Source organism: Ascaphus truei, chromosome 3 (assembly GCF_040206685.1).
Source record: "Ascaphus truei isolate aAscTru1 chromosome 3, aAscTru1.hap1, whole genome shotgun sequence".
NCBI lineage: Eukaryota > Metazoa > Chordata > Amphibia > Anura > Ascaphidae > Ascaphus > Ascaphus truei.
Genome location: NC_134485.1, coordinates 22,560,078 through 22,580,946, shown reverse-complemented (window position 1 = coordinate 22,580,946; position 20,869 = coordinate 22,560,078). Strand labels below are relative to the sequence as shown.

The window sequence follows — 20,869 nt, the reverse complement described above, 5'->3', positions numbered from 1 at the left end:
AACATAATTGATAAAAAGTAGAATTTAATCATTAAGAAAAATCTCATATATATTATTGATTTCACAAATCCAAATATATAGAAATTCTAACAATTAAATCTTTCCAAGTGTGAATATCAGGAGCAGAGAAGAAACGGTATATTTTCATATTCTATTCACTTACTGTAGCTTGGGTAATGAGTTCTACCTACAGGATCCCCCAAAACACAAACCAATGTCCACAAAGTAGGCTGTTCCATGTGTTCTAAATGGGTCTGAATGCAATTATCCCTCACTATTCTTAATTATCTGTACCAACAAGAAATAATGGGATATTACTTATACCTTAGTAAGGTACAGTACTAGAAGAAGTCAATTCTGAACCTGCCAGGCAATACATACACAGTCAGAGCGATCTACTACCTAATGCTCAAGACGAAGCACAATCCAGGAAGAAGATAAGAAAAGGATGCATGAGAGTGCAGGAAAGGAATGTAAAGGCCCAGCAGTGTTTCTAACAATGCAGGAAGCATTAGTACTCAGTCCCTGCAGGATGATAACCATGTTGCACATGGCGCACACAGGAAGGGTGTAAAAGTGTATGGAATTTGGATAGGTACCACTAGTCTTCTATTGGATGTGCCTAATTGGAGAGCATGTCTGTTTTACAAACTTTTAGTGCTAGCAAAAGAACTATAATATAGAGTGTACATAAAACCTAGTTGATTCAATGCCACAAGCACTGATACATTGAACTCTGGGGTTTTCCTACTGTTATAATCAGTCACACTTCTTAGCTGCATGAAGAAGTGCTACACACATCACTAGGGTTCTGTGTGCTATGGAAAGAGTCCCATCATGCATATAAACTCAGCTTTGTTATCACTACTCCATACACATTGGTGAATGAAGACATGAGTGATACCTGGGGGTCCAACATTACATGGATGTAATCCTTCATTCACAGTGATGGGTTATCTATACAAAATAGAGTGGATCAAGCAATAGAGCCAACTGAATAAGTACTTCATATAATGTCTCACGGCGGCCCACTAAAGTTACAAATGGTGATGCTGAATGTGAGGTGTCTTGTTCTAAGCAAGGTTATACTTTGTGTTTGGTAGAGTTGGGCACATTGTTTTGGCCGATTTGGACCCGCTGCGCATCGCCCGGTTTCTTTGATCCGCGGATTTCAGAGGATCTGATAAATGGCCATTCGCGCTTTGCAGATTTTTTTTTTTTAACACCGACAATTCATCCGCATGGATTGCTGAATCCACGGATTGCTGAATCCACGGATTGCTGAATCCACAAATTGCTGAATCTACAGATTGCTGAATCCACAGATTGCTGAATCCACAGATTGCTCAATCCACAGATTGCTCAATCCACGGATTGTATCCAATGGCAATTTTGGATTGATCTGCACGGATATAAACTGTAACAATCCATCTGAGGATTTTACATCGCGGAACAGATTTTGATTGGGAAAATCCGGGGAACGGATTCGGACTGGTCTCACCCATCTCTAGCATTGGGATTATTTATTTTTTATTTATTTTTTTACACTGTAAGACTTGTGTTTTTCTTTTATAGAAAAGATTGTAACTTTAACGTTAGGAAGAACATACAGAATGAACAGTTCTAAACTTCTATTTGTGAGAACAATACTAGTAGCTACTGTAGGAATGTATGTGTGTGTGTGTGTGTGTGTGTGTGTATATATATATATATATATATATATATATATATATACTGTATAACAATCTGTTTCAGTACAATTGTTAAAAGATTCTTAAGTAAAGTAGACATTTAAATGCATAAAAAGAAAGGAAACAGCGCTCCTTAGGAAAAATAACTAAAATGAATATAAATTAAAGGTGCAGAGGAACAGGGGGTGAAAAGGTACTGTAAATAGAAGAAAAAGTTACAGTACGCAAATGAAAAAATATGAGCAAAGACACATAAGATGTGGAAAAATTATAAAACTGTATTAATCAAAAAAACAAAAGACATTTAAAGCAGCAAAATTTGAAAAATCCAATATTTTTTACAACGCTACTGGTCATCCTTTTGTTGCTAAAACAACCATTTAGAAAGTCATATCCACTTCCTCTTTTGAATCAGGCTGGCACACACCTTTTTAAGCTCTGCCCTTTGGCAATAAAGTATCACAAACCGATCTGTTACTTTGTTCCAAACAGCAGACTGTCTAGTACTCTGAAAGCTGTTGCATTTAGTAATATAAAGTTACATATCAGCATTTCACAGACTGCAGCAAAAAGTTAGAAGGCGGCCATTTCGTTACCTAAGAAATATAAGGATACATTGTAGCTGCTGAATTACACTGACTGAATCAAGCATTATGTTAGGCACACAATTAAGATTTTGACAGATTTATTAACAGGAGCACCAAACGATTGCCAGCTTAGACAAGAATGTAGCATTACACATTGTCACATGCTTTACTTATAAAAAGAAGAAGAAAAAAGGGGGGACATAGAATTGCTGCTTTAAATTCAGATATTAAAATCTAATTAATACAAAACTGGGGCAACATTAGGGCAAAAGTTTTCAGTATCAGATTTATCAAGGGAAAACACTGATATTCCCTATAACTGCTTTTTATTTCTCCCTTAGATAAATTCAGGGCTGTTTTTGCAGCAGCCATACACCAATTATGCAATTGGGAAACTTTGAGAACAAACCCCACGTTTTTGTGTCTGCTAACAGAAAACTGAGCCCAAGCGCTAGTCTCCAACAATTAAAACGGAGTTCAGTTTTATGATTTATAGGAAACATGAGGGGTTTTGTGCACTGAAACAGATAACCTTCTTGGACACCAGTCAAACATATGGTTATAAAAGATAAAGGAGTATATGCATGAATCAGGCTGTATCAATGCTGGGCTACATGTGAGTGAAGTCAAGTCGGGCACATTTTACTGTTCTGGTATTATTTAGCCCCAAAACAGGGTTCTTTGATGCTTAATAGTCTATTACAGGGGTGGTCAACTCCAGTTCTGAAGGGCCACCAACAGGCCGGGTATTAGGCATATCCCTGCTTCAGCACAGGTGACTCAATCAGTGGCTCAGTGTGTGTCTTTGACTGAGCCACTGATTGAGCCACCTGTGCTGAAGCAGGGATATCCCTAATACCTGGCCTGTTGGTGGCACTTGAGGACTGGAGTTGACCACTCCTGGCCTATAATGATGCAAAAAGCACTATTTTATTGTGACTTCACTCTGATAATTGATTCTGAAAAGAACCTTAAATCTACCAGAATGTTGGCAATATATCAAAGTTTCTCAGCTGTGGAAAAAAAAGCACCAGGTTTATCAAAGAGAAAAGGAAACATTGCTTCCAAGTGCCTCCTTCTTCCAGAATAGATGTTTTGCTGATTTATACTGCGCTGATGGATCGGTTTTGCTGTCAGGACACTTTGATAAATAGACAAGTGTTGATGCATTTCACTGTGGGTGATTAGCATTATTAGCACCGTGTATGGGAAGCTACAGGAAACCTTAATAGAATTATTATAAACATGAACAATAGTTGGGTTTTAACTGCCTTCACTTTTATTATTGATTTGGACTGGGATCAGCCCTGAAGAAGCCCCAGAGAGATGAGTCAAAACGTTGTGTGTCTGCGAATTGGATACATTCTATTTTTAATTCTATTCCATTTCTCTAAGCAAGTCAGCCACTGTATGTTGTACCTGGTAGGCTATGTATCTGACATGTGACATCATACTGGTGACCTCCTAGTGCACATAGCCTGGTGGCAGATAAGGAGAGTCAGATAGCTACACAGTTTACACAGAAAGCAGACAAAAGCTAGAGAGGAAGTCAGTGGACACGTGAGGAGAAAGTAAGAAAGCTGGAGAACGAGAGAGAGGCGGAAAGAATTGGGGACATTGTAAGGTATTAAAGGAAAAGTGATGGGAGGGAGAGAGAGAGGGGGAAGGCAAGAGATGAGGGGGATGAGATAGAAGAGGGGGAGAGAGAGAAGGTGGTGGTGGGGTGGAGGGGGGATGAGATGGTGGAGGTTGGTGTCTTATATTTCCCAAGTCGGGTACTTTCAGCTTGTTTATTATATGTGGAGTGCGGCTGCATTTTCTGTTTACCTATCCTTATGTGATCCAGTTGTGGTACCTTTAAAACAGATAATCAACAGAATAGTATTAGACAGGAAGTTGCTATTGAAAGAGCTTCCTTTATTGGTCCTCCCTGATTTGGATAGTTATCAGTATGGGAAATTCACAAAGGAAGTATCTGTCTACAGACTTATTATCAGTAAGGTTTATGCTGTGGCAGCACTGTGCTGTGATCAAGGCAGCGAGCACAGCACCACTGCATACATTTGCAAACATTTCAAATATATAGATTATTAGCTTTAGGTATATATAGATTATTAGCTTTAGGTAAGGAATTTATTAGTGATGCTAATTACATTTTGTTTGCTTTTGTCTAATACAATTCTCTGGCAGTTATTTTACAGATACCAATGGGGATTTCGCTCATAGGTTCTAGACCTATGAAAGAAAACATCCTCAATGGAGACTATGGCATTTTGTTCTTTGATCAATCTGATGCCATTTCCAAAAGTTGCCCCTGTCTGCAACTTGGTGACTTTGATAAATAACCCCTTATAGTGCAGAGAAGGCTGGCACAACACTAAGGCCTCGGCCATGTTTGGCGCTTGCTGGCGGAAGCGTGCTGAGGCGCGCTCCCGCTCAGCACTGAGCCCCTACAGCCTCAATTAGAGCTAAGCGCAGGTCTTAGGGGAATTTTAAATTCCCCAGCTTGCCGGCGAGACAGGCCGGTCACGTGAGCGGTTCGCCCAATGAGGGCGAATAAGCTACGTGACGTCACTGGCCCCGCGCCCGCCCCCGGCCCGCCCCCTGACGGTCTGTCCCCCTTCTGCCCCGATCCATGTCTCCTGTGTGTGTGTGTGTCTGTGTGTGCGTGCATGTGTGTGTGTGTGTGTGTGTGTGTGTGTGTGTGTGTGTATGTATATGTGTGTGCATGTGTGTGTGCAATGTGTGTGTGTGTATGTGTATGCATGTGTGTGTGTGTGTATGCATGTGTGTGTGTGTGTGTGTATTCATGTGTGTGTGTATGCATGTGTGTGTATGTATGTGTATGCGTGTGTGTGTGTGTGTGTGTGTGTGTGTGTGTGTGTGTGTGTGTGTGTGTGTGTGTGTGTGTGTGTGTGTGTGTGTGTGTGTGTGTGTGTGTGTGTGTGAGTGTGTGTGTGTGTGTGTGTGTGTGTGTGTGTGTATGCATGTGTATGTGTATGTGTATGCATGTGCACGTGCGTTTGTGCGCGCGTGTGCGTGCGTGAATATATTTATCAAAGTTGCACAATGTTAATAAATAATTTATTCTCACAACATGTCTTTATTTTTAATTTTTAAAATATCATATAATACACACACACACACACACACACACACACACACACACACACACACACACACACACACACACACACACACACACACACACACACACACACACATACACACACACACACACACACACACACACATACACACACACACACAGGTTCCCCAGTGACACACAAACACACAGACCACTTCAAAGTGACACACACACACTGACAGCTACCAAGTGACACACACACACAGTGATACCTGCCTCCCAAGCGCTTGCTGTCTCCTCTGTCAGGACAGCAAAAAGCTCCTGGTAGAGCGAGCGGCAGCAAGCAAGAGCGAGCAGCAGCACCTAAGCGCTTACTATGTCCCAGGCCTAAGAACTACTGTAACAATCATTTCAGGAGTAGGGGTTTTGGGTGGACAGATGTAACTCATATTTAAATGCAATACATTCATTTTCACAGATGGCTGTTACTATCTACGCTACAGTACAAACAAAAGATCATTTAAAATCTTATAGCAATTGGTATACTCATTTGAAAAATCTAGAATAGAAAACCAACATTTCACTTCAGGTTTAAAATCAACATACAGTCATTCAATTCAGTAAAACAAATGAATATGATTCTCCCTCTTCAAAATTTGAAACAAAGAGCAGATCATGCAACAGATTGCAAATGTCCCTTTTATTAAGAGTTTTATTTTTAAATGACAAAATATGCCTTGTACATTTCAATGACGCAATTTCAAGATCTGTCTGGCCTTTCAGATTACCGTTGTTTGTAAGGGAGACATATTTATTTGAAACAAAATATATCTGCACATCAAATACCTCAGTTAACAACCTATTTATTTTTTTAAAGAATTTTGCAATGTGTTTAATTTGCTGAAGCAATAGTTGCATTTGTTCAACTATTTTTCCACTGAAAAATTACAAATAATATGGTTTAGAATATTTATTAGATATATATGGAATGCTAATATAATCTTTTCCTACTTTCCTATTACCCAATATACTGTAGTAAGGAATTGCAACAGGCAGGCTGGGTGACTGAATAATCTTTAGAGCACTTTGCATGGATCCTCAGGTTAGATTCCTCCCTCTCACTGTATTCACGTGTTCACAGAACATCAGTAATTACTGTATCCTTGAGTGAAAGCTGAAGCCCATACTGTATTTACTAAGCAGTCTTCTCCATAAGAGAACTTCCACTCGAAGACACCTTACAGCCCGTGGACTTGAAAGACTTGTGAGGTGTCTTCAAGCTCCAGAAGGCGTCTTTGGGCAGAAAACTGCTTATCTCTTCCTGACCTCTACGGACAGATTTCCTTTGAGAGGAATGAATGCATGACGCGCTGCATCCTAGTATAATTTCCATGATGTGGTATGCACTTCTATCCATTTGTCATTATTGTGGTTACGGTTACATGTACCAGTTACAGCACTCGTATTAATTGCCCCCTCCCCCCCCCCCCCCACACACACACACAGAAAAGGCAGTCTCCAACATGACCAAGCTTTGTAATAACCACAAACCTCAAAATGTCACTTGCACATGAGTTAGCACGCTGAAAGTACACCATCTGTTTAACAGAAAACAGGCGGTTTGCACTGCGCAATATTCGGTCTTTAGTGCCCTCTTGGTGTTAACCTTTTTGCCGCCAGATGAGTGTGAAAACGCATTCGCTGGCAGCGAAAGGGTTAAGCGATGGATATTTTGATTAACTCTTTTCACCTTACATATTCCCCCTATATGACATTGTTCATATACATCAGGGGTGGCCATCTCCACTCCTCAAGGGCCACCAACAGTTCAGGTTTGCAGGATATCACTGCTTCAGCACACGTGGAGCAATCATTAACTCTGTGCCCAGGACATATTTGAAAACGAGAGGTAACTCTCAATGTATTACTTCTTGGTAAAATATTTTATAAATAAATAAATCAGTGGCTCAGTCAACGACTGATCCACTGATTGAGCCACCTGTGCTGAATCAGGGATATCGTGCAAAACCTGACCTGTTGGTGGCCCTTGAGGACTGAAGTTGGCCGCCCCTGATACACATCTTAGTTAGAGACGTGCAAATGTCTTCAAATATGCTTTGTCAAAGTGCTTGTTTGTATGTTACATTTTTGGAAAATTGCTCAACAATGTTGCCAATCTCACTGACTTTCATGGTTGGCACATTTTTTTTTTGGGGGGGGGGGGAGTTTAAAAATATCCATAATTTTATTTTACAAAAAAAGGGGGGCACATTTCATCTGGTCCGCAAATTTTAGTGAAAATTTAGCACTGGTGGTTTCTGGAAGGTTTAAATCCCATATGCAACAAATACATACAGGTAAAGCATACAGTGTAGCCAATGCTAATGCTAATGCCGTTTTATTCATGTTGAAAATAATGTCATTAAAACAAGCAGTCACAGTGTAATGGTCCCAGGCAATAGAATATCACTACTTTTTTTAATCTACAACCCCAGATTACCATTACTGTAATATGTTTAACACCCTCACAACTCCACTGTATTTCTAAAAAAAAATGGCTTTCTCCTTTTCTATTTTTCTAGCATTAATATACTGCATACAGGTTTCTAACATACCGTCCAAAAACTGTTGCCCCAATGTTTCTAGCAGCAAAACATGTGAAATCGTATATATGTTTTGTTTTTAAATAAATCCATTCTGTAGTATTAGATAATATTTTTTTCTTAATTTTTTGTTTTTATTCAACTCCTAAATCCATTTTAATGAGTTGTAAAGCATCCATTGATTTCTAAAGCTGGTTTTATCCCTCCTCCCCAGCAGTGCAAGATCTTTGCAACACTTTCCTGTTTGGGATAATTTGTTGCAAATGTTCCCAGCTGTTTGAGCTGCAAACTGTAACAATAAAGTATATTACCTTAGTAATATAAGGATACATTGTAGATGCTGAGTTACACTGTCTGAAGCAGCCATTATGTTAGGCACAAAATCAGGATTTTAACAGATTTATAACAGGAGCACCAAACAATTGCCAGTTTAGGTAAGAATGTAGAATTATACATTGTCACATGCTTTACATATAAAAATAAAAAAAAATTAAGTTGGAAAGTAGTATTCATCCGTACAGGTTGGGGTTTTTATTTTCCAATCTGACACAGCAACCCTACTAATTAAACCAGCAATGTTGATTGTCAGCAGATGCATTTTAGATCTTGGGAGACCCTGTGGGCCATAATGCCCAGGATTATTTGAAAAACAAAAAAACAAAAACGAATTACTTCCATTTGTTAACAATATTTTGGGTTTCTTATGATGGAACCCGCTGCAATCCAAATATTAGTCATGTGTCTGCATATACTGTGGGAACACAAAACCTTGAAAGCAAAGTGGCATTCCATTTATCACCTAAATATAAAACATTAGCTATGGAAATCGGTTTAGAGACTGGAAATGTTCAGTTGTAATGATGTTACCGCTCCAATTAGCGCTCTGCGCTGCGTTATTGTGAGTGCATTATTTCACCGGAACACCATGGAAAACAATTACAATATACTCATAGGCTTGAGTTACTGAGCACATATTTGCTTCAAGGCCTCACTGTCCAAAAGCTTCTGTTAAGTCAGAACAATAAAAATCTTATCATGACCGGCCAGGCATTGCCAGTAGATATAAATATTATGTTTGCTGGTTTCATTGTTCCCCAGCAGTATACTTTCCATGAACAAACCAACTTACAGTACAAACTATTCATTTATAAGTTGCTTAATGTCCCAAAGTATTGTATGTTTATATTTCAGTACTTTACTTACTTTTCCAACTTTTAAATCACAATGTACATTTGTCTTTCATGGTTATTTTTTTATTTTTTATTGTTTGGCTTTTTTTTTTTACTTTTAAAATGAGCTCACTGTGCATTGGATTCATTTCTTAACCTTTTACGCAACAGTTCTACATTTGTGTCAACGATCTTACTTATGGATGCTAATAATAAAGGAAGCAACACAATCTCTCCCACATACATCAATTTACAGCTCTTCTCTTAAAATTAATTAGAGAAGTAAGAACTTGCAGAGAATCGCTTTGCCTCTGTTTCGCTCAAACGTTTAAGAAGGTAGAAAATTCAAAAAAGTTCCCTCGAACTTTTTGGATCAAAGAATTCTGAAAATCGGGCTGGAATTTGTATAAGTTCTAAAGAAATTGGCTGGAATTTATCTAAGTTTTAGAGAAATAAGGCTTTCTCTCTCTCGCAAAAAAGGTGATGGATTGAGTTGGTCTTTTACTGGGTGAACTACTTTTAAACTTTTAAACTTGTGCACATTTTTCTTGGGCAAAAGAAGAGCAGATTTCGCTTGGTTCACAGCTTGGGCGACAAGCTCACCCAGCTCTGCATACTTTTTATTCTGTTATCCTTTATTCCCCGATTACCACACACTCCATGTGTGCTGGAAATAATGTGATATCCACAAAAAAATGTTCCCACTCCTAATTCAGCAACAGCATGAGCTGCAGCATTACAACAAAGCACTTGATGACATTTTTTTCTTTGGAGGAGGACTGAACAAGTCTCTATAATTTATATAACTATTTTTAAAAAATGGTTTAATTCATCACATTTTGCTTTAACAACAGCAATCCAGCTATGTATCCATAATATCACATATATTATGCATAGATCATGCGTATGCATTAATATCATAATGTTATTATGACAATTGTTACTAAAGATATGTTCATCGTATTTGCCGTTTCCAATCCAGATTATAACATGCCACTTTCTGAAAAATAGATCACAATCATAAATGCAAAGCAAGACAAATGATGAACTTTTCATTGCGTTTCAACCTGCTTTCCAAAATGTTACTTTTCTTCCTCAATAATAAAAAACTGGATCCAACAATGATCAATTAAGCTCATTTACCTGCCAACTCGTATAATAATACATGTGAAAACAGAACATATGTAGCATTATATAACATTCGCAGAACACTTTTTAAGTAACCAAGTCACTGCATCTTTCTCATCGCTCCCATATAATAACCAGCAGATATTGCAAGCACCCTTTGTCTTGTAAAACCTTCCGAACATAGTCCATCTTCAACAAGCAAACGGTCAAGGTACAGCAGATGTGTCGCGAGGGTAATTATTTTCAGCGATGGCTCGTTGTATAAAAACGTCCATGGGACAGTCCAATTTACCGCACCACTCACATCTTAGCGCAGCGTTAAAAGTTTTGGTTTAAAAAATAAAAACGCAAGCAAAACAAAAAATTACATCATTGCATATAAAGTGCACAACATGTACAAGGAATGTCAAAAGAAATACTTTTTTTTTTTTTTTTGCAGAGATTCACGTTTTTAAAGGTGGCGGGGTGGTTGGGATAGGAAAAAGGAAACTTACTAAGCAGTGCAAAGGAAATCTTGTTACCTTCTATTGTTGGCAGCCGGGGGGTGTTGCCCAGCTCAAACTTATCTCTCTAGATTTAAAAAAATGTCAAGAAGAAGTTGAAGTTGAAAGTTTTTCGAAGCACGCAGAACGGATCACCTAAGCCTTACCTTGATGGTGCTTGCCATGATTCCAATCAGGTTTAATCGATGGTTAATTATTGGTATAATAATAATTATAGCTTCGCTCTGACCAGAAAGTAGATTTGATGGGGTTGCTCGAAGCGGATGAGATTGTGCTAACTCTGGGAAATGAAGTCAGCCAATGACAGGAAGAGGCTTCTATTGGTCCTGGCTGCAGCAGCTCGAAGAAACAGGATATTTGGGAGCACTGAGATAAGAGGGCTCAAAAACAATGATGTTTTTCTTGATGATACGTGCTAGGAGATATTGTACTTTTTTTTTGGTGTGTGTGTGTGTGTGTGTGTGTGTGTGTGTGTGTCAAATGCCCATGTCTGCTTGGGCAGGTGTGACAGAATGTAGAGTATAAGTGATATGCAAGTTCAAGCAGGATGCAGATGTCAGGAATAATGGGCCAAATTCTGCCTCGGTTCATTGTAGGGTGTCCCTTGAGAATTTGAGCTTGTTTTGTATTTAACAGAGCAACATTTAATACACTATGTCCATTTTTAAGTATTGTACTTAAACCTCAATTGATCATGACAAAACGCTAACGTCTAGAAATGTTATTGGAAAAAAAAAAAAAAATAACATCCGGATTGTTTTATTCAAGCTGATGATTATGTTTTAATTTCCAAAAGATCTATAATGTATGTGCCAATAATTACAATATTGACATCGCGTCAGTTGAAGACACTTTGGTGGTGTATGTTAAGCATTATTTGTGACTGTGTACGGACCATTCTTCATCTGTCGGAATACTGTACATGCAAAAAGGAATTGAAATACTGTGTTTTCCTTTTACTTTGCCGCCTTCTGACACATCACATATTGTCAGATATGAAATATGATGTAGCTAATCTGATGGCAGATATGAATTACCAATAAGTGCTAATCTTAGAAACGATAAAGTCCAAAAATAAATTGAAAAACAAAAAGTCTAACCGTCTGTTCATTAAAAGCTTCTCTTCCTCGAAAATAGCAATAGTGGAATTTACCCACGAAGAAGAAAAGGCGGAATTACCTTGTGTAAAACATATTTTACCAGAACGATAAACTTAAATGTAAAGCTGAAAGAGAAACTTTTGTAAATTTCCGTTTCCGTCAAGTTCGATTTTTCCGCTTGTAGCAGAAAATAAGATATTACAAATTAAGCAGTTCTGTAACTTCTATTTTTATATAGAAGTATTATTTATTTTGTATGTTGAATAATGCATATCTCACTTTGGAGGGTCACACTGGCATAATCGGAATGGATGGAAATTCACTACTTTTTAATTTAGTTCTGTCCCCCACGTATGGCATCTATTGGGAATTAGAAGCCAGACTAGAGTTTCCTCTCACCATTGAACTAACTGTGACCGACACTGGTCAATGGAAAAGTGCCCCTAGAAAGGCTGGCCAGGTTCTTGGTGGATTAGGTAATGTAATATCCAGTTATGATTCAGAGGGTGGAGTGGATTCTGTGCATTTTATATTTCCACTGAGTAAAGGCTTCGTAGACACAGAAAGATCGAAATCCATGTAATTCAGCCCCTCCCAGAGTTTCACTCAGCTGAGAGCTACTGTATGTAGCCATGCAACGTGGGCATGACATGAACCATGATTGACAACCTCATTCATTATAGCCTAGCTGTGCTCCCTATCCCACCGGCTGTGAAGCTATCAGTTTCAATAGATCTTAAACTTCCCTTCCAAACATTATATCTTATGTATATTTTTATTGAATAGGAACCTGGGTATCAATTATGGGTGGGCACTTTCACTTGTGCTAGGTTTTGGTTCTAAAAAATATTTGTGTTTTGTCTTTGGCTCAATCTGTTTTATATATCAAATTCTGGTAAAAACTTAAAATAAGTGGGATATATGCAGAAATAGCACAATAGAGCCATGAAAAATGCTTAAAATAAGTATAAAACCATATCGACAATTAGGAAACTAAAATAATATAGCTAAAAGCCTTAACATTATTTTACAAAATACCTGACAAGAAACACCTAAATATGTGCACTTAGTTTGGTGTTTTCAGTCTGGTGTCCCGGTCTGGTGTCCGGGTCCGGTGTTCTGGTGTTTGTTTCGGTCTGGTGCTCTGGCCTGGTGTCCCGGTCTGGTGTCCCAGTCTGGTGTTTATTTCGGTCTGGTGCTCTGGCCTGGTGCTCTGGCCTGATGTCCCGGTCTGGTGTCCCGGTCTGGTGTCCCGGGCTGATGTCCCGGTCTGGTGTCCCGGTCTGGTGTCCCGGTCTGGCACTCTGGCCTGGTGCTCTGGCCTGGTGTCCCGGTCGGGTGTCCCGGTCTGGTTTTTGTTTCGGTCTGGTGCTCTAGCCTGGTGTAGGTGTAGAATAAAGTCTTGTCGAGGAGTTAAAGACTAGTGCAGGAGTGGCCAACTCCAGTCCTGACGCAGGGATATCCCTAATACCCGGCCTTTTGGGGGCCCTTCATGACTGGAGTTGACCACACCTTTTATAGACTATTAAGCATCAAAGAACCCTGTTTTGGGGCTACATAATACCAGAACAGTAACATGTGTCCGACTTGTCTTCACTCACATGCATCACAGCATTGATATAGTCTGATTAAGAAGGAGAGGTGTGGATAGGTTCCACTCTGCCCTTAAAATAATCAATAAAGACTTGTCAAGGATTTCAAGGAGTAGTGTAGGGGTGGCCAACTCCAGTCCTCAAGGGCCTCAACAGGTCAGGTTTTAAAGCTATCCCTGACTGAGAAACCTGTGCTGACGCAGGGATATCCTTAAAACCTGACCTGTTGGTGGCCCTCGAGGAGTGGGGTTTGGCCACTCCAGGAGTAGTGCATATTGTAGAGGGAGAAGGAGAAAAACTGGAAGAGCACTACTACCTTGAGAAAGCGCTCTGTGAAGCGTGAAACGTTGGTACGGCTCTCCATTGCCCTGTTTTTTCCATGACCAATAAATAATCTTTTTATGGGATACGCACCCTCTTTTCTACTTTTTTGATACCTACAGTAGTGCTCTTCCAGTTTTTCTCCTTCTCTACTAGCCTACCTCTTGGACGGAAGCACACCTGGGGACCCCTCACCTTTGGATCGCATGGACTGTGCAGCACTCAGAGTGAGTCAATCACTTGCTACATGTTTTCCTGTCCAGGATTTTATTTAGACAATTGGTACGTTATAGTGTGTTATTATGCTCAATCTTCCTGGTGTTATTGTTAACAACAGCGTCACATATATGTGAGCTTACCATCCAGGACTGCAACCCAGTACCTGTCTTCTATCAAGTTTATGTTTAGGGGTCCCCCCTACAAGTATCTGGTTATTCATTCATTCATTTATCCTACTGTTGGGGTCTTTAGCATTACGCAGTCACATGGTCTGCATATTGTAGAGGGAGGCTGAACAAGGGAGTCTAAACCATTGGACACCAAATAATCTCATGGGAGTGTTTATTTTTTAATGTGAAGCGCCACACGTCAGTTTTCTGTACCCAAGCCCCGTGACAGTCATGCATAACAGATGTGTAAACTACAGACTTGTGGCTGCTGGTAGGGAAATAGTTATGATTTATACTCCTGGATGGGTAAATTTGTATTCTTTCGTCTTAAAAGACGCAGTAAGGTTGTATGAATAATCGCACTCTTTCTAGATCTGGGAGGTGCATAATCCAATGCGGAAGGCAGGGCATCCTGTTAAGAAATATATTTTTAATCTAACTGTAAGGCATCATTCTGTTGTTGTTGTTTCTCTAATATTTCAAGATGGAAAAATGTTCATCTTATAGCCAAATGAAATATATTTGATAATTATCCCCTTTTTTACTAGATGAGTCCGATTTCAAAGTAATATTTTAAGCTCCTCTGGCAACAAAAAGGAATATAGCTACTTGCAGGTAACATCAATGCTCAGACAATTATTACATACTCAGACATAGCTATTCTGGTCCTACAATTGTCATTAAAAATATATATATTTTTTAAAGCTTTCGAAACCCACATTGACTTGGCCTAAACATACTGGTAACATCTTGATCGAAGTAATAATAAGAATTCTCACTGATAGGAAAGCTGTTAAAAATATATATCTCTGGACTTTCTGCATGGTTCTCAATTAGTCTCCATTTAGTGATAATGAGGTAAGTGAATCCTAAAATTGGGGTGCAGAATGTAGCTGTTTATACTGTAGTCTCTTAAAGGGAAGATAAGATGTGCATACTGTATGCCCAGTAACATTTAGAATTTTACATTAACATTAGGGATCAGGGCCCCGCAGACAGATTTCCCGGGGCCCAGGACTAGAGTTACGACTGCCCCCCCCCTCCCCCCCATGCCAGCGGTCTTGCGGGCCTTCCCATTTCACATCTCATGAGCCCCTTCCTCTATTCCCCCCCTCTTCCCATGTATTTCTCTCCCTCCGTCTCACTCTTACCCCCTCTTTTCCTCACTCATTACCCCCCTCATCCCCACTCTTACACCCCCCCTCACTCTCCTCCCCCCTCCATCAATTACCCCACTCTCACTAAATCACCCTTCCTCATATTCATTCCCTCCCCACCCACTGGCCCCACACACACAATCTAAATGTAAATACAACTGTATGCTCATCTGCATGTCTTAGGCTAAGGCCCCGCTCCCTCAGTCAGCGCGCCCGCACTGCAGACAGGCGGGGCGCTGGCAGACACAGACCGCGATATGCGGTCTGTAGGGAGCCGGGAGCCGAGGGAGAGGGGCGGGCTCCGATCGTGGTGCCGTCCACCCCCCCACACACATACATATATACACACACACACACTTTGATAACACACAGCTCTTTCCCTGCTCCCCGCCCAAGGCACCTCCCACCTAGCTCCTTCCCTCCCCTCCTCCCCATTGGCTGACTCGCGTACCACGTGATGCGTCAACGACCGAAATTCACAAGATTCTTGCAGCATCGGCCGGCTGACGCGTCACAGTACGTAGCCAGCCCTGTCGGAAGGAGGCAGCGGGGGCAGCCTTAGGCAGGTCTGCAACCCCGCCTTTCACCATTATCACCCAGCACACAGCACATATATATATATATATTCATAAAGCTCTGATGTAGGGCCTGGCATTACCTGCCATTGACTTGAATGGCAGTTCATGCGGGATCAGGTGGGAAACCCCACATTTTTGTATGTATTCGGGGGTGGAGGGGTTTGTATGTATTTGGGGGGTGGGAGGTTGTATGTATTGGGGAATGGGAGGAGTTGTATGTACAGGCAGTCCTTGTTTTACAACGCTTCGTTTTACAAGGAATGGCTTATCCAACGCTGTGCAATGCATACCTATGTTCATTTTTACAACGCCAAAACGGCTTATCCAACGCTCTTACGACGCTTTGCAAAGTTGTTTATGTGTATATAATATATATAATATATTATACTATATAATATGTTTTATTATATATATAATACAGTATATACACTATATCATTTATGTGTGTGCTGCATATCTTATTGCCTGCGTAAAATATTTGGTGTATTTTAGTGTTAAAAATGCCTTCAGGAACGGAACCTTTCATTTAAACAGTGTTCCTATGGGAAAACGTGTTTCGCTTTAAGACGTTTCGCTATCCAATGCCATTTTAAGTAACGCATTGTGTCGGATAACTGAGGACTGCCTATATTTGGGGGGTTGTATGTATTTGGGAGATGGGGGGGTTGTATGTATTTGGGGGTGTTTTTAAATGCATTTGGTTTTTTTATGTATTTGGGAATGAGGGGGGTTGTATGTATTTGGGGGTGTTTTTAAATGCATTTGTTTTTTTTATGTATTTGGGAATGAGGGGGGTTGTATGTATTTGGGGGTGTTATATATATATATATATATATATATATATATATATATAAAAATATATATATATAAACACCCCAAATACATACAGCCCCATATATATATATATATATATATATATATATATATATATATATATATATATATATATATATATGGGGCTGTATGTATTTGGGGTGTTTATATATATATATTTATATATATATATATATATATATATATATATATATATATAACACCCCCAAATACATACAACCCCCTCATTCCCAAATACATAAAAAAAACAAATGCATTTAAAAACACCCCCAAATACATACAACCCCCCCATCTCCCAAATACATACAACCCCCCAAATATAGGCAGTCCTCAGTTATCCGACACAATGCGTTACTTAAAATGGCATTGGATAGCGAAACGTCTTAAAGCGAAACACGTTTTCCCATAGGAACACTGTTTAAATGAAAGGTTCCGTTCCTGAAGGCATTTTTAACACTAAAATACACCAAATATTTTACGCAGGCAATAAGATATGCAGCACACACATAAATGATATAGTGTATACAGGCATACCCCGCTTTAAGTACACTCACTTTAAGTACACTCGCGAGTAAGTACATATCGCCCAATAGGCGAACGGCAGCTCACGCATGCGCCTGTCATCACGTCCTGAACAGCAATACCGTCTCCCTACCTGTACCGAAGCTGTGCGCAAGCAGGGAGACTATAGAGACTGTTACAAATGCGTTATTTACATCAGTTATGCACGTATATAACGATTGCAGTACAGTACATGCATCGATAAGTGGGAAAAGGTACTGCTTCACTTTAAGTACATTTTCGCTTTACATACATGCTCCGGTTCCATTGCGTACGTTAATGCGGGGTATGCCTGTATACTGTATTATATATATAATAAAACATATTATATAGTATAATATATTATATATATTATATACACATAAACAACTTTGCAAAGCGTCGTAAGAGCGTTGGATAAGCCGTTTTGGCGTTGTAAAAATGAACATAGGTATGCATTGCACAGTGTTGGATAAGCCATTCCTTGTAAAACGAAGCGTTGTAAAACAAGGACTGCCTGTACATACAACTCCTCCCATTCCCCAATACATACAACCTCCCACCCCCCAAATACATACAAACCCCTCCACCCCCGAATACATACAAAAATGTGGGGTTTCCCACCTGATCCCGCATGAACTGCCATTCAAGTCAATGGCAGGTAATGCCAGGCCCTACATCAGAGCTTGATGAATCTGCCCCTATGTGTTAGTCACAACCCTATAGATAACATAGCACAGTAGAAGAAGCTCCCCAGGGCTCCATGTAGTCTGTGTCCTGATTCCTCTCACTCTCCTACGGTATTGGCATGGCATCATGGCGCCATGTCCAGCGCTAGACATACAGTAGAGGCAACTCTTATTCGAACAAAAACCAGTGGCAATTCCCCAAAAAACCCAGGAAACACCCAGGTACATTCTGAATACATGCCTTAAACTTTCCTTAAACTAGCCCCAGCATTTCTGCATTGATTAATGGCCTATCAGATTAACAGCGGGGGTCCCTGGCAGTCCCATTCAAACTGAATTGGACTGCCAGGGATCCCTGCTGTGTTAATCCTATGGGTCGTTAGTCAATGCAGAAATGCCTTAAATGTGCCTCAAACTAGCCCAGAACATACCCAGCACATACCCAGCACATACCCAGCACATACCCAGCACATACCCAGCACATACCCAGAATGTAACCCGGTTAGTTTACAGCAAATGTTAGAATAAACGTTGCCTCTACTGTACAAGCTACAGGGTGATTCTACATGTGACGAAACGGCCAATCGGGTCATTTTCAGATGACATTTCTGATTAACTTAAATGGGTAATTTTGTCCGACAACGGCCCGATCGCTGATTCGGCAAAAATAGAATCGGCCCCAATGTATCCAGCGTGTAAAGGTATTTTAAGATAATCTGTTCCATGAAATAATATGCCTTCAATACCCATTTTGTTTCTTTACTAAAGAATGGTCAGATAAGGCAGTTGGCACTTCAATAGGTGCTGGTAAGCCACAGGTGCACGTCCCATATAGAGAATGCACGTCCCATATAGAGAATCCGTTCCAAGGATTGGTAAACAAGAGACAGCACTCAATGTTGAAGATCAAAGTGTATTAGTGAAAGCAAAAATACATCCAGAAACCCAACGTTTCGGTCCTACAGAATGGGACCTTCCTCAGGGGGATACTAAAGAATGAATATGCTTAATAACAGTCCTGTGCTTGGACTTGCACATATTTAATACATTCTTAGGCCTCGGCCAAGCTTCCCGCTAGCGTGCTGAGGCGCGCTGAGGCTCAGGGAAAGCGGGTGCTTTCCCTGGCCTTAGACAGCATGCCGTCAGGGGGCGGGCCAGTGACATCACGGAGCTGGTTCGCCTTCATTGGGCAAACCGTTCACGTGACCGGCCCTGCGCTCCGGCGAGCGCTGAAATTTAAAATTCAGCTACGACCTACGCTTCCGCGCGCTTGCGGAGGCGTAGGCGAGCCCCTACTAAAGCCGCTCTAATTGAGACTGTAGGGGCTCAGTGCTGAGCAGAAGCGCGCCTCCGCCAGCAAGCAATAACCTTGGCCGAGGCCTTACTTCGAAGTGCTATAGTCGTAATAACACATGTTCATAGCACATGAGATAAAGGCCTGGTGATTTGTTTGGGCCTACTGTATATTTCCAAAAAAAGTCAAAAGAAATATAAATACAAGCTGATAAGAGCTTACAGAATAAGTAGTGAATGCATATTTATTTGGACACCGTTTATATTTCAGTAGTCGGACAAAACAGCCACAAGATGCGAGGGAAGGTGTTCATCTGCAGGGTGGGACAAAGTACTCTACCTCTCTTGCGTGGGAGATGGAATCTGCTGGCCTGTCAATAAGTGGTACAACGTTCCCTGTCTAATTACTGGAAAGAGGTTCCTGTGGGGTCACTCTCTGCCCCTGGCAGATCCCTGCAGGACTGAGGTGCTGCACCAGATGAGTTCCCTTGCCTTTCCCCATACCAACGCGGAACCTCAGGCTTCCTGACAGACAACAGGTGAGCCCGTACAGCACCGAGTACACCCATAACAGCCAGATCTCTCTCAGCAGGGGGGCGGGGGGAAGGGGGGTGAAGAAGAGGTGTTACACGGTTAATGTAGCGACTTAACATGATGTTATTTAATGTTAACGGTGCTCAACTCTACTCCCTAAATCCCCCTTCCCCAAATCAGTCCCTGCTTCAGCACAGCTGGCTCACTCAGAGGCAGTGCCACCTGTACGGAAGCTGGGATATCCTGAAAACCTGACCTGTTGGGGGGGGGGGGGGCGGAGGGCTTTAGGACTGGAGTTGAGCACCCCTGATTTAAATCATTGCTAAACGTGATGTTACTCCCATCCAGACCCTGAGATAGGGACTCTGCAGCGTGCAGAAGGGTGTAACAGCACAGTCAGGCATGAGTTAAATAATATAGCATTATTTCCCTCTCCTCTTTCTCTCCACTCAACCAAAATACCTATTTCAGTGTCTGGAAAAAAAGAGTAATGCTAAGACAGGGGAAAATAAAAGTCACGTTATTGGAAGATAATGCAACATTATATATCCTACAACCCTATGCTAATGAGATGTATTTGACATGTTGATTTTGGATCTAATTAACTCTGGGGATACCTTGTTAACTCAGGCAACATAATATCCATTTCTATTTTAAGTAACGTCACGTCCCTTAACAGAGTTTAGAGAATCTGGCCCTAAACCTGCTAAATGGAACCTTATATTATATTACACATACATAGTTTAAAAAAAAAAAAACATCCACAAGTTTATGTAGTAAAATATAAAGCTGTGCGTATATGAAAGCAAAACGGGCATGTTATATTTAAAAAAAATAAGGCGTAAAATACTAGCAGCAATATTATTATTAATTATAATTAATAAATAATAATAATAACTATTATTATTAATGAAATAATGATATTCCCATATTACCCTTGTATGGGTCTTTTTCTAATGTTTGTATATTTGAATAGAGGAGCTATAGGTACACGAGTGCAACACAAGAAATAATCAGCAGTTATGCCGTTTATATTGCCATTCTTGTATTTACTTTGCCAAGTAGCCTTTATC

At 40.4% G+C, this 20,869-nt stretch overlaps 1 protein-coding gene across 3 annotated transcripts in view; it reads right to left on the bottom strand.

Annotated features, from left to right (window-relative positions):
- The window catches only part of ERG (ETS transcription factor ERG), a 289,132-nt gene that overhangs the window by 79,878 nt on the left and 188,385 nt on the right, over window positions 1-20,869 (bottom strand). The window contains exon 1 of one of the 3 annotated variants that reach the window (XM_075593743.1): window positions 10,916-11,145. The exons of the other annotated variants lie outside the window; for them this stretch is intronic. Within the exon in view, the coding sequence (XP_075449858.1) occupies window positions 10,916-10,933 (18 nt within the window). The 5' untranslated portion in view covers window positions 10,934-11,145. Of the gene's footprint in view, window positions 1-10,915; window positions 11,146-20,869 lie in introns of those variants that run through there. 3 annotated transcript variants of the gene reach the window in all.